This window comes from Neofelis nebulosa, chromosome 1, assembly GCF_028018385.1.
Source record: "Neofelis nebulosa isolate mNeoNeb1 chromosome 1, mNeoNeb1.pri, whole genome shotgun sequence".
NCBI lineage: Eukaryota > Metazoa > Chordata > Mammalia > Carnivora > Felidae > Neofelis > Neofelis nebulosa.
Genome location: NC_080782.1, coordinates 51,878,399 through 51,891,288, shown reverse-complemented (window position 1 = coordinate 51,891,288; position 12,890 = coordinate 51,878,399). Strand labels below are relative to the sequence as shown.

Below are 12,890 nucleotides of genomic sequence, written 5' to 3'. Positions count from 1 at the left end.
GACCTATTGGTCAGGTGCTAGCCATTAATATCAATACTTGATATTAAGCAATCTGAGCATGAGAAGTACCTTAATGACAGCCAGTGGCCTCTGAACTGAGCGCTGAAGGACACACAGGAAGGTGAGTGAAGGGATGAGCACTCCCAGGCGGAGGAGAGGTCCTGCATTTAGGGAGGGTGTGGGGGCTGGAGAGGCCTGGTCAGCCAGCCGCACCCCAGGATTTCCAGCCATACAGGAGGCTCTCCCACCTTGGACAGCATTGATCTTGCCTGTCCTGCCTGAGTTGCCCAGGTGTGCAAGACCAGGGAAGGTGTGAGCTGTGGAGACGGTGCTATGCCAGGCTTAGGCCCTGCTGGATAAGGGCTCCAGCAGCCGAGGCTCTGGGGTGGCTGTAAGCTGCATAGGAGCTGGTCAGCCATCAGTCTCCACTCTTTGCTGCTTTGTATATTTCTACTTGCTCAGTTCCTGCCCATCAAAGACCAGAGCCTCATGTCACACCAACTTTGCCCACTTAGTGGACTCTTTTAAAGCTTGCAGAGAAAATAGAGACACTGGCTTCCCAGAGTCCAATGTTTCGTTTCTTGGTGACACTTTTTTTGACATTTTTTTTGTTTGTTTGTTGAGAGAGAGAGACAGAGCATGAGTGGGGGAGGGGCAGAGAGAGGGAGAAACAGACTCTGAAGCCGTCTCCAGGCTCTGAGCTGTCAGTACAGAGCCTGACACGGGGCTCCAGCTCCCAAACTGTGAGATCGTGACCTGAGCCAAAGTCAGACACTTAACTGACTGAGCTACCCAGGTGCCCCTCTTGGTGACATTTTTTGAGGCCTTCCTGAGAAATGTGTTGTATCTGCTGTAAGGCAGCCTGAAGCGGCTACTTCCTCATCTCTCCTAAGAAGCATGAAAGTCTGGTGAGAACTGGGTCACAGGGTACTCACAGTTGTGCACAGGTGTGCGGACCCTTTGTTGCATGCTCTCTGAGCTCAGCTGGGCCACCCCACCGCCTCTTCCAACACTCACTCAGCAGTGTTCTGCCCCTGCTTAGGCTGGGCTCGGAGGCTACGGGCGACCACACCAAAGCCAGGCCTCAGGGATCACCATGTGATGTGGGGCTTGGCCAGAACAAGGACAGTGGTCGGGGAAGGCTTTCAAGGGTGAAGGGTGGGGAGAGGTTGGCAGAGTGAACAGGGGAAGGGGAAGGGTGATCCAGGCTGGGTAGATGAAGGCTCATGGGGAAGGGGGGCACGGGGCTTTCGGAGAGTGCAGTGACAGAGGCCTCAGCCAGGTGTGCGTGGTTTCTGCAGGGTGAGGTGGGTTTAGGCTGGGGGGCCTGCAGCCGCCCCACCTGCAGAGCTTTCCCCAGTGGGAGCTGCCACTGGAGCTCTCCACCACTGGTGACCGCTGGGGATTGTTCTGTAAACACCTCAGTTCCCTTGACCCTTGAGGATAACTCAAGACTCGTGTTTAATTTTTGTTTGTATCTAACTCCATGTGGCTTTATTTCATGGCATTTATTTCCAGGATCTTCCAGTATTTACTCATTGTTCCTTCAGAGGAACCTTCTGAGCCGTGTGACGTGCCTGTTTGTGGGGTTTCACATCTTTTTGCCACTGCCCACGGATAGGAGTATATCCCAGTTATCTATTCCTGCCAAACAAATCATCCCTAAACTTGGTGATTTAAACAACAGTGATATGTGGGAAGCCTGAGTGGCCCAGTCGGATAAGCAACCAGCCTTCAGCTTAGGGCATGATCTCCTGGTTTGTGAGTTCGAGCCCCACGTCGGAGGGGCTCCAGCTCAGAGCCCAGAGCCTGCTTGGGATTCTCTCTCACCCTCTGTCTCTCTGCTCCTCCCTCCTCTTTCTCTCTTAAAAATAAATAAATAAACACTAAAAAACAAAACAAAAAAAACAGCAATGTGGGTTGCATGGGGTTTCCTCTGCTGGTTTCACCTATGCTCATTCAAACAGCGCTGGAGGGGCTGGGCTAGAAGGTCCTGGATGGTCTCGTTCTCATGTCTGAGAGTTGGCGCTGGCTATCACCTGGGTTCCTCTGTTCTTGTGGCCTCTCCACCTCCAGCGGGCTAGGCTTGCTTCCTTACATGATGGTCTCAGCATGGCACTCCAAGGGAGGAAGAAGGTGGGAGTTGCATGGCCTCTTTAAAGCCTCACCTCAGAAGTCCATAGTGTTACCCCCACCCCAGTTGCATTAAGATATAATTGACACATAATGTCATATTAGTTTTCAAGTGTATAAAAATGATTTGATATATGTACCTATTGTACGCATGTAAGTTTAGTTGACATCCATCATCTCACACAGTTACAAATGTTTTTCTAATGATAAGAACTTTTAAGATCTCTCTTAGCAGCTGTCAAATACACAGTACAGCATTGTTAACTAGTCACCATACTGTACCTTACATCCCCGGGGCCAATTTATAGCTGGAAGTTTGTACCTTTTGACCCCCTTCACAAGTTTCCGCCATCCCTGCCTCTGGTAGTCACCAGTCAGTTCTTTGTACCTTTGAGTTTGGCTTTTTCAGATTCTGCATGTAAGTGAGACCATGCAGTATTTGTCTTTCTCTGCCTGATTTATTTCACTTAGCATAATGCCCTCAAGGTTTATCCATGTTGTCGCAAATGGCAGGATTTCCTTCTTTGCATGGCTGAATATTACTCTATTGTATATAAATACCGCGTTTTCTCTGTCCATCAGTGGATACTCAGGTTGTTTCTCAGTCTTGGCTATTGTAATTAATGCTGCAGTGAACACAGGGGTACGGATAACTTCAAGATCATGTTCCCTTTCTGGCTTTCCTCCCTTTCCTGTCTTCTCCCACTTACCAGTCTTTCCTAGGCTCACCTCCTAAGCAAACTGTTTCTGAGGGAATCCAAGCTGAAAAGCTATTGACAGGGTTTGAACCCAGTACTGAGGACAGTGGAGAGCCATTGAGGGGCTTTTCTACATGTGGGGGGACAGGATCAAATTTGCAAGGTCATTCTGACTATGGCTGTCTGACCCCGTGACCAGTCCTGACATTGTGTTAGTGAGGACCAGGCAGGAGTGGAGAGAGGGCTCCCTCATCCTCCAGGCCCTCACTGCTGTTTCTAACTGCCGTGGAGTGCCTTCTTTGTTCCACGTGCTGGTCTGAACATGTGGTGTACATTTTCTCGTTGTATCTGACAAAACCCTTAGGTTCCATTTTATAGATGAGGGAACTGAGGCATAGAAAGGCCTCTGTGCACAGTCACCTGTGCACAATCACACAGCTGGACGTGATGACTTGGGGATTTAAGCGCAGGGTTGGCAGATCCAAAATGTGTGCTTTTAGTCGCTTGGCAGTGGGGCCCTTTGGCTCTCTGTGCTCTGTGCCAGCACTGTCCAGGCACCGTGAGGTGGGCCTTTGCTTCCTGGGTGCAGGCAAGTGCTGTCTTCCAGTAACGTCTGCTTCTCCTGCAGGTAAGTTCGAGGACAGGGAAGACCACGTGCCCAAGCTGGAGCAGATAAACAGTACGAGGGTCCTGAACGGCCAGAACTTCACCCTCACCAAGAAGGAGCTGCTCAGCACAGAGCTGCTGCTCCTGGAAGCCTTCAGCTGGAACCTCTGCCTGCCCACGCCCGCCCACTTTCTGGACTACTACCTCTCGGCCTCCGTCAGCCAGAAGGACCGGCACTGCCACAGCTGGCCCGCCACCTGCCCCCGCAAGACCAAAGAGTGCCTCAAGGAGTATGCCCACTACTTCCTAGAGGTTACCCTGCAAGGTGCGGCCCGACATCGGGACCCGTTAGCCCCTTCCCCACCCACAGAGAGGCCGGGATCTGAGAGTCGTGTCCACCCAGGGAGTCCTTGCTGACCGGGGCCCATCCACCCGGATTACTCCCACTTCTCAGGGGATACACAGAGAAGGAGCTAGGATTCTCCCAAAGTACTGCGAACACCATGTAAAGGAGAAATAAAGCAGCTGATATACATACAGGCAGCCGGCACCCTACAAACTTACTGATCACCTGGTAGTTTTTCTTACAGTAACCTGGAATATTCCAAGTGATCCAAATGGGACAGATTTGCAAGTAGGTCATTTTGGAAGAGCAGTCGTCATACAGATGGGGTGAGGGAGGGGGTATGTTTTACTAATAAAGTTCAGCAATAAAGTTACCCTGTTTGGGGACCTCATGTGAATCCCAGTCTTCCCATTGTCTTAATATCTAGGTACTAGGTAAAATACCAGGTCAGAAATACTGTTGATACAATACCGAATAACCCACCACAAACCAAAATGGTCCCAAGTAACAATGTAAACAGTTACAGGGGCACCTGGGTGGCTCACTTGGTTGGGCGCCTGACTTTGGCTCAGGGCATGGTCTTGCAGTCTGTGAGTTCAAGCCCCATGTCGGGTTCTGCACTGACAGCTCAGAGTCTGGAGCCTGTTTCAGGTTCTGTCTCCATCTCTGCCCCTCCCCTGCTCTCACCGTGTGTCTCTCTCTCTCAAAAATAGAATAAAAACATAAAAAATTTTAAAAACCAATATAAACAATTACAATATCAGGCATTAATTGAGCATGTACCATTGACAGGCACCTTATTTTAGTGCTTTGTGTATATTATGTCATTGAATTTCACAATGACTCCACATGAAAATCACTTCTGTTATTCCTGTTTTACCAATCCGTTTCCTCAACTGATGCTCAAGAGGTGAAGTAACTTACCCAAGGTCATTGCTAAGATTTGAATCTGAGGCGTCTGACTCTGTAACTGTGCCTGTAACTGTAATGCTACCTGCCTTGACTCAGACTTTCACAGGCAAATGTGGAAGTCATCAAAAATCATAAACAATGTAAGACAGAATGATAATGCACAAATAACCAGTGTCATTCACACAAAGAGTGGAAATTTGAACAGTTTGCCTTTGCACATAAGTAGTGCCTGACTTTGCCATGTTGCCAGATATCTTAGTAGGACATTAAGATTCATTTCACAGCATATACATATACCAAAAGATCATGTTGTACGCCTTAAATGTGCATAGTTTTTTTATTTGCCAATCATATGTCAGAAAAGCTGAGGGTGGGGGAAGATTCCTCCATAAACTAAGTCAGGTGCTGGTTTTAGTTATGTATATCAAATATTTGTGACCATTTATTCATTCAACAAATTTTTATTGGGTGCTCACTGTAAGCCAGGCTTTGTTACCATCAATAAGTAGCCTGTAGTCATGCCCCAAAACAGAAGCTTTTGAAATGCTGTGTCATTCGCCACTAACAGCCAAAGAAGAGACACATGTTTTGTGGTTCTCTTTGTAGCCCATCAGCAAGCCCCTCGCAGCCCCCCAGAAGTTAGGGCGAAATTTTGAAAAATCATTACTCTAGGCTGACACCAGAAATCCCAGACCGAGAGCCAAGGTGTTTAAGATTCAGGAATGGAACTTCATACTCTTTCTAATTTTTCATCTTGTGTGTGTATGCAGCAATGAACAGCCTTGAACCTAATTACTTGTCTGCCAGTTCTCAGGAAGCACAAGGCAGGACTCCAGAGTCCTGGGACTCTGGGACTCCAGAGTGATGCTCTATGAAGCCGACTTCTGTGATTCTCTTTCAGATCATATTTTCTACAAATTCCAGCCTTCTGTGGTGGCCGCAGCCTGCGTTGGGGCCTCCAGGATTTGCCTTCAGCTTTCCCCCTACTGGACCAGAGACCTACAGAGGATCTCAAATTACTCTTTGGAACATCTCAGCACATGCATTGAAATCCTGCTGGTGTAAGTTCCATCCCTGATCTTTCTTTGTTTCCAAAATAATCGAGGCACTTGCTCTGGAGACCCACCTCAGGCGATCTCTCAAAGTCAGAGGGTTAGGGTAGTTCCCCGAGCTAGTGTCTCACAGGAAGTGGGCCATTGTGACTCCTGATAGAATGAGGTTTGCAGAGTTGGTCCTTCCTATTTTGGGTAGCTTTGAATTTGTGATTTTAAGGTCAAGGAGGTGGGGAGAAGAGAAGGTGATGGACACACCCTTCTGAGTGTCTGGGCTGTTTGCTCTGAATCCCCGTGTGCCAGTCAGTCTTATGGGTGATTACACTGAGAGACTTATAATCACCTACTTTGATCAGATGTGGCCACAAAGCTGACCTCTTAGCCAGCTATATAAGAGGCCATGGCCTCCTCGTAAGGGTCCCTGGGAAGCTTGGTGAGGACATGTTCAGTGTATCAGAGAGGGTACAAAGAGGCAGCACAGACCCAACACCATGAAACTGATATTAAAGGTGCAGGTGTTCACTGGTGACCACAAGGAGGAGACAGGACAGAGAACCCCAGCCTGGCTGCTGCCCATCTCTCTTCCCCCCAGCATATGGCAGCATCTTCTGGATGCTGGCCCTACTGACCATGGGGCCAGGCCCCTGGAGAGCTGCCTCTCAGCCTCCTGATATGGGAAACTGTGCTAGTAGCTGCCTTTGTCTCATCCCTGTGTGAACTGTCTGCCCTGCTCTCTGGGCCTTGTTTTAAAATCTTTGCTTGTAGAAGGTGCCCAGAAACAGAGCATATGGTCTGGTCTGAGTGCAGATAGGTGCCCCCAGATTCTTGGCCACCAGCCCTGCCTCTTCACCATGGTTGTGGCTCTGGGATGATCCCCTTCTCAGATCTGCAGCCTCCCTTTGCTCCTGTCTTACCTGAGCCTCTAATAGATTTGTTATTTCAAAAAGCTTTATGGGAAGCTTTTTTTTTTTTTAATGGAAATAAACCTGTTGGTTCCCTTTCCAGAAGGTGAAACTTAGACCCCAGGGGCAGCTTGCTTGGGATCTGTTTGCAGGTGCCTTGAAGGCAGAGGTGCTCATCTAAGTGCCGGGCCCTGTGCCAGATGCCGGGGATGCAGTGATGAGCAAGAGCAGAGGGCCCCCTCCCCCTGGAGCTCATGCTCGACACAAGGGACTAGGTGGTAACACAGAAGTTATCATCTGGGGGGTTGATCGCCGAGATAGGGCAGTACAGAGGCTTTGGGGGACAGCTAGGCTAGAGTCTGGGGTCAGAAGGGGTTTTCTGTAGGAGGCAGATCCGGGTGTAGGTGTGAGGCCTGAGTTGAGTCAGAGGACAGGGGAGGCAGTGCTATAGGCAGTGGGTGTGGGCTGGGTACCACCCTGAGCTCACAGCACACAGATCTCGAATCCCACTTAGCAAGGGAGGGAGGGGCACACTCAGGTGTCTGCTGCTGTGGCCTTGGACCTCAAGTCTTACCCGGGTCCTTTCCTTTCAGATCTTATGACAATGTCTTCAAGGATGCTGTTTCGGTCAAGAGCCAGGCCTTGGCAATGGTGCCTGGCACGCCCCCTGCCACCACCCAGGTGCTGTTCCAGCCGCCCACCTACCCCACCCTGAGCCAGCCGACGACACCAGCCCTGGCGCCATTTCAGACCCCCGTGCAGGACCTATGCTTGGCCTATCGGGACTCGCTGCAGGCTCATCGCTCTGGGAGCCTGCTCTCAGGGGGCTCTGGCTCCTCCCTCCATGCCCTGTACCCCACCCTCCAGCCCCTGGACGTGTGTCCTGTGTCCCTCCCCACGCCCCTCAGCATGCAGATGGCCATCGCAGCTGAGCCCAGGCACTGCCTCACCACCACCTATGGAAGCAGCTACTTCAGCGGAAGCCACGCGTTCCCCACGGGCTGTTTCGACAGATAGGGCACCTTTGGGCCACACAGGGAGCCCTTGGAGACCCACCTGGGCAGAGGACGAGGACACAGGTGAGGGGAGCTCAGTGGAGTGAGGCAGTGGGGAGGCCATCCCCACAGAGCCTCATTGTTACCCTTGAACGGAGAGGGTTCATGTTCTTTTTAAATAAAGCTGACCCCCAGCAAAACAGTCCATGACAACCTCCCCCGAGAGCATTCCTCTGGAAAGCGTCTTCCACATATGTAGCTGGGGTGCAGGGGGATGGCTCGGCCACCACCCTCTGGAGGAGGGACCCCCTGAATTGAGAAAGACTTGGTGAGAGGCCAGGAGACTGGAAACTGAATGCAGACTGCCAGTCCATGAGCATGTTTGGTTTTTAGCATCAAAGACTTCTTTACTTCTCGCCAGTGGCAGCTACACTGAAAAAGAAGGGGACTGCATGATGTATCCTCAGGACCCCAGCAGGTGCCGCATTGGGTGCTCTTTCCCTGCCTCCATACAGAAGAGCTGTGTGTGTGTGTATGCCTAAGCGTCGACCTTCTGAGGCACGGCGGGCGGCTGTCTTGCCTTTGTTGTCGGACCTAAAACCTTATTAGGCCTTTTAGATATCTCACATGCTGCTGCTTCCTGAAGTGACCTAGCTTTCTGTTCAGTAAGATATCTTGTTTACATAGTGTATCAGGGATTTTACGATACTTGAAAATTCCTTAGGAGAGAAAAAATGTTGATCGCCACACTGCCTGTCCCATGCAAGGGCTGTAGGTTCGGACCCAGTTTGTAACAACAAGCAGGTGGTTGGGGAGAGCAACTCCCCAGGCTCTCAGTTCAAAAAGATTCCACATCTTGGATGCTGTGTTCACCTGTAGAACTTTGACAGCCACCCAGAGGAGAAGGTGGTTGAAAGGTTGACAGAGGTTTACAACCAACAACCCTAACCCCACTCCACCAGGTGCTTACGGTGTGTGAGTTTGGCTAATAGGGAAGGCTAATAATGTGGAATGTTTGCTTCATGCCAGCTGGAGTCAGGGAGTGGGGCATGGACAGGGGTGTATATCATAAATACAGGCAAGCAATTGGTTGGATCGAAAGCCAGTGTTTGGGCACCTACAGCAAGAGGGCCCTCAGGAAGACTCTCATAACCAAGTGCAATATGTTTTTATTCTGACTCATGGCTTGTGCTAGTTGTGTTTTTTTGGTTTGTTCCGAGTCGGGGGGATACACTGTTCACCCATCAGAACTGGGAGGTGTAAAGAACAACGGAGACATTTTTTTTGTTTGTTTTAAGAAGAACCCATTTTGGTTTTCTTGGCTTATTTGCCCGTCAGTGCAGGAGACTGGCTCGGGGACTATCAGGAAGGCGGCCATGTGCTGCTGAATTGGATCCGAAGGTGATTTTCAGAGCAGATGAAGGCTTCGGTGTGGAAGCAGAATAAGAAGAGGTAACGCGAATAAGGCACCGGTGCCGCTGTGTCACATGAGTGTGGGAAGACTACACGTTTGTTTGTTGCTTTTCTCTTTCTCCTTTGCCAACCTCCTATTTATGTGAGACTGGTTTGGATTCCAAGTTGTTGTGTCTGTCTGGCCTGGGACTGGGGCTTGTGAAGGGCCCCCCAGTAGAGCCTCACAGCCAGCTCAGCACGCAGAAGAAGGCGTCTTGTAATAAACAGATCACCTGCTCCTGGTCTCCGTTCTTTTCCTGGCCTTTGACTCTCAGCCAGCCCTGTCGGTGTCTCCGCTCCCGCTGAGAGGCTGTGGGGGTGGGGGTGGGCTCTACGAGACTGGCTTCTGTGGAGCTGGGCCTCTCTGGGGACACCCGGAGTAGAGCCTAACACCCCTGCCCTACTGCTAGTAGTCAGGGTTCCCCAGAGAAACAGCCCATCATATCTGAGAGATTTATTTATTTGCTATGTTTTAATGTTTATTTATTTTTCAACGTTTTTTATTTTTATTTTTGGGACAGAGAGAGACAGAGCATGAACGGGGGAGGGGCAGAGAGAGAGGGAGACACAGAATCGGAAACAGGCTCCAGGCTCCGAGCCATCAGCCCAGAGCCTGATGCGGGGCTCGAACTCACGGACCGCGAGATCGTGACCTGGCTGAAGTCGGACGCTTAACCGACTGCGCCACCCAGGCGCCCCTAATGTTTATTTATTTTTGAGAGAGAACGGGCACGTGCGTGCATGAGCTGGGAAAGGGCAGAGAGAGAGCAAACGAGAAAGAATCCCAAGCAGGCTCCATACTGTCAGCACAGAGCTCAACACGGGGTTCAAACCCTCAAACTGCGAGATCATGACCTGAGCCGAAATCAAGATTTGGATGTATATCCGACTGAGCTACCCAGGCACCCCAGAGAGATTTATTTTAAGGAATTGGCTCACACAGTGGGGGCTGACAAGTTAGGAATTTGTAGGGCAGGCCAGCAGGCTGGAAATTTGGGTAAGAGTGGATGTTTCAGTTGAGTCCAAAATCTGTAGGGCAAGCCAGAAACTCAGGATTTCTGTTACAGTCTCTGAAGCAGAATTCCTTCTCCAGGAAACCTGTTTTTGGCTCTTAACAGCCTTCACCTGGCTGGATGAGGCCCACCCACGTGGAGAGGAGTCTCCTGTACTTAAGGCCTACTGATTGTTAAATGTTAATCACATCTACAAAATGCCTTCCCAGCAACATCTAGATTAGTGTCTGAACTGCCACACACCATAGCCTAGCCAAGCTACCATGTAAAATTCACCACAACCACTTACTAGCTGTCCGGAGGGAGTTGACTCAACTGTTCTGAGCCTTAGTCTTCTCACCTGTTAAAATGGGGGTGAGAACACTTGCTTCACAGGGTTCTCATGAGGATTAAGCAACATAAAGCATGTCAAAGCCAAACACAAGGTCTACTTTAAGATGTGCCATTATTTTATGCACCAGTGAGAGAATTCAAGAAAAACTCACCAACTAAGCCATGGCATAGTGTTTAAGATACTGCTGATTAAATAGTGTACTCTTAATTCAGGAACGTTAACACATAAAAATATGTGTATCATAGAATGGATGGACTATATATCTGCAATTATGGAGAGTGTCAGACTCTTTTCTGACAGGAAGAGAGCCCTGCCCTCTACCCACCCAGGTTCCTGCAGGAGAGCCATCCTGGAGATCTGGTGTCCGTGTGGAGCTGAGTGGTTCTCACTAAGCACGGATGCCTTTAGTTAGGAAGGGGAGGTGTGGGGAGAGCTGCCCAGGGCATGAAGCTGACGTCCAGCCCCAGGAGGTGTTTGGGAACCGTGTGTGTGGGCAGGCAGGGCTGGGCTGGGGGCAGTACTCTCCATCTGCCATGATCAAGTCAGGCAAGGCAGGAAGCTAGTCTAGGTGTTGGGGACTCGACAATAAGGCAAATTCTGGGTTTACCAAGAATACCCACTTTACTGTGCCTCTGTCTTTAGGCTTCAGGTTCTCCACCTGTTACCATAGAGATGGTTGAGTTGATGGGTGGTTTTCGAGCACTAGAGGGAAATTGAGCCACAGAGGCCCTGGGCCCCTGCCTTTCTTCAACCAGAGGGATCCATCCGCTTGTACCTCTCCCACACATGGGTGTTCTGTGTTAGATTTCCTAAGTTCCCATGCTGGGCAGTAGTTCGGAAAGCTTGAAAAACACAGAGATGATTGAGGTGCCTGGGTGGCTCAGTCGGTTGAGCATCTGACTCTTGATTTCGACTCAGATCATGATCTCACGGTTCGTGAGTTCAAGCCCCACACTGGGCTTTGCGCTGACAGGAGCCTGCCTAGGATTCTCTTTCTCTCTCTCTCTCTCTCTCTCTCTCTCTCTCTCTCTCTCTCTCTCTCTCTCCCCCCCTCCCCCACTTGTACTATCTCGCTCTCAAAATAAAAACAAACAAAAAGAAAAGCATAGAGGTGGCTTTAAAGGCCCTGCCAGGGCTGACATCTAGTTCAGTCCAGAGATTTTCAAACCTGAGCAAGCTGCAGAATGACCTGAAATCTCCAAGAGGAGTGGGGCCTGAGAATCTGCATTTTCAGCTGGCTTCCCAGGGATTCAGATGCAGGTTTTCTTTGAAGTTCCAATAAAGGACTGAATGTGCAGACCCTGGATTGTGGGCCCAAAAGAGAGTAAGGAAACCGCATCCCCGGCTGAATTTCTGCACCATCTGAGTTCCAGACCTAGACTTTGTTCCATATTTAGTTGTCTGTGTTTTATGCAGTATTTCTGTGTGAAAGATTTGGACATGCAGATCCATTTTCCTAGGAGAACCGGCTTCCCTTCAGGTTTAACATCACCAGTGCCTGGATTAGGGTTGGAGTCAAGGTTCCACTGCCCTCTGGGTTTAGAGTCCATCTCTCCAAAGCCATCTGTTCTGTCATGTGAATACTCTTCTCCCTTAATCCTTTAGATCAGTGATTCTCAGCAGAGCTCACTTTTGCCCCCTAGAGGACATTTGGCAATGCCTGGAGACATATTTGGTTGTCCCCACTGTGGTGGCTGGGGGCCAGTGGATAGAGGGCAGGGATGCTGCTCAACATCCCACAGCCCAGGAAAGCCTCCACAATAAGAACTGTCGAGTCCCAAACAACAACAGTACAAGGTTAAGAAACCTCAACTCCTGTGTCATCTCCCAAAGAGGTCTCTGTAACAACCCTAGTCACTCATTACTCTTCCTTTTCTCCATAGCTGTTCAAGCCATTTGAAATGATCTTTTTAGTTTGTGAACTTGGTTTGATGGCTGTGCCCTAAGCTACTTTCCCCCCAGTAGAATATAAAGAATATTATCACCTGGTAGTGGTGGCAGTAATCATAGCAACTGACATTTATTGAACATTTACTATGTATGTATAAAGTGCTATACTAAGGCATTTGCTCATATTTTTGGTAACCATCTTAGTAACCCTACAAGGTAGGAACTGTTATTGGCTATATTTTACAGATCAGAGGATGGGGACACAGGTTATTTGCTGAGGACAGCAGTGGGGAAGGAAGGAGACACAATTCAAACCCAGGCAGTCTGAATCTGCCCTGCTGCCTTGTAGTACCTCAGTCAAGGGTTTTGGATGAGTGAAAGGTAGCATGACTGTCCCAGCGGGCCATCTCACTCACCTGGTGGGGAAGACATGACAGAATAATGGATATGGATTCATAAGAGTTGCCAGGTGTCCATGCTCCTGATGTACTGGGTGGCAGGCCTTCTCAGAGTGTGCTCACCAGCAAACAGAGATATAGAAACAGCTTCTTGCACAT

At 49.7% G+C, this 12,890-nt stretch overlaps 2 protein-coding genes across 7 annotated transcripts in view; both read left to right on the top strand.

The window, feature by feature from the left end:
• The window catches only part of CCNJL (cyclin J like), an 85,452-nt gene that overhangs the window by 49,628 nt on the left and 22,934 nt on the right, over window positions 1-12,890 (top strand). For 3 of the 6 annotated variants that reach the window (XM_058722106.1, XM_058722097.1, XM_058722076.1), the window contains 3 exons: window positions 3,460-3,762; window positions 5,597-5,756; window positions 7,243-9,333. In XM_058722106.1, the coding sequence (XP_058578089.1) occupies window positions 3,460-3,762; window positions 5,597-5,756; window positions 7,243-7,666 (887 nt within the window). In that variant the 3' untranslated portion in view covers window positions 7,667-9,333. Of the gene's footprint in view, window positions 1-3,459; window positions 3,763-5,596; window positions 5,757-7,242; window positions 9,334-12,890 lie in introns of those variants that run through there. The other 3 variants (XR_009259478.1, XR_009259476.1, XR_009259477.1) reach the window with 2 other exon arrangements.
• PWWP2A (PWWP domain containing 2A) overlaps window positions 7,709-12,890 on the top strand; it is a 130,207-nt gene continuing 125,025 nt past the window's right edge. Inside the window, exon 1 of the mRNA XM_058722040.1 lies at window positions 7,709-7,728. The gene's annotated coding sequence lies outside the window, so the exon portion shown is untranslated. The remainder of the gene's footprint in view (window positions 7,729-12,890) is intronic.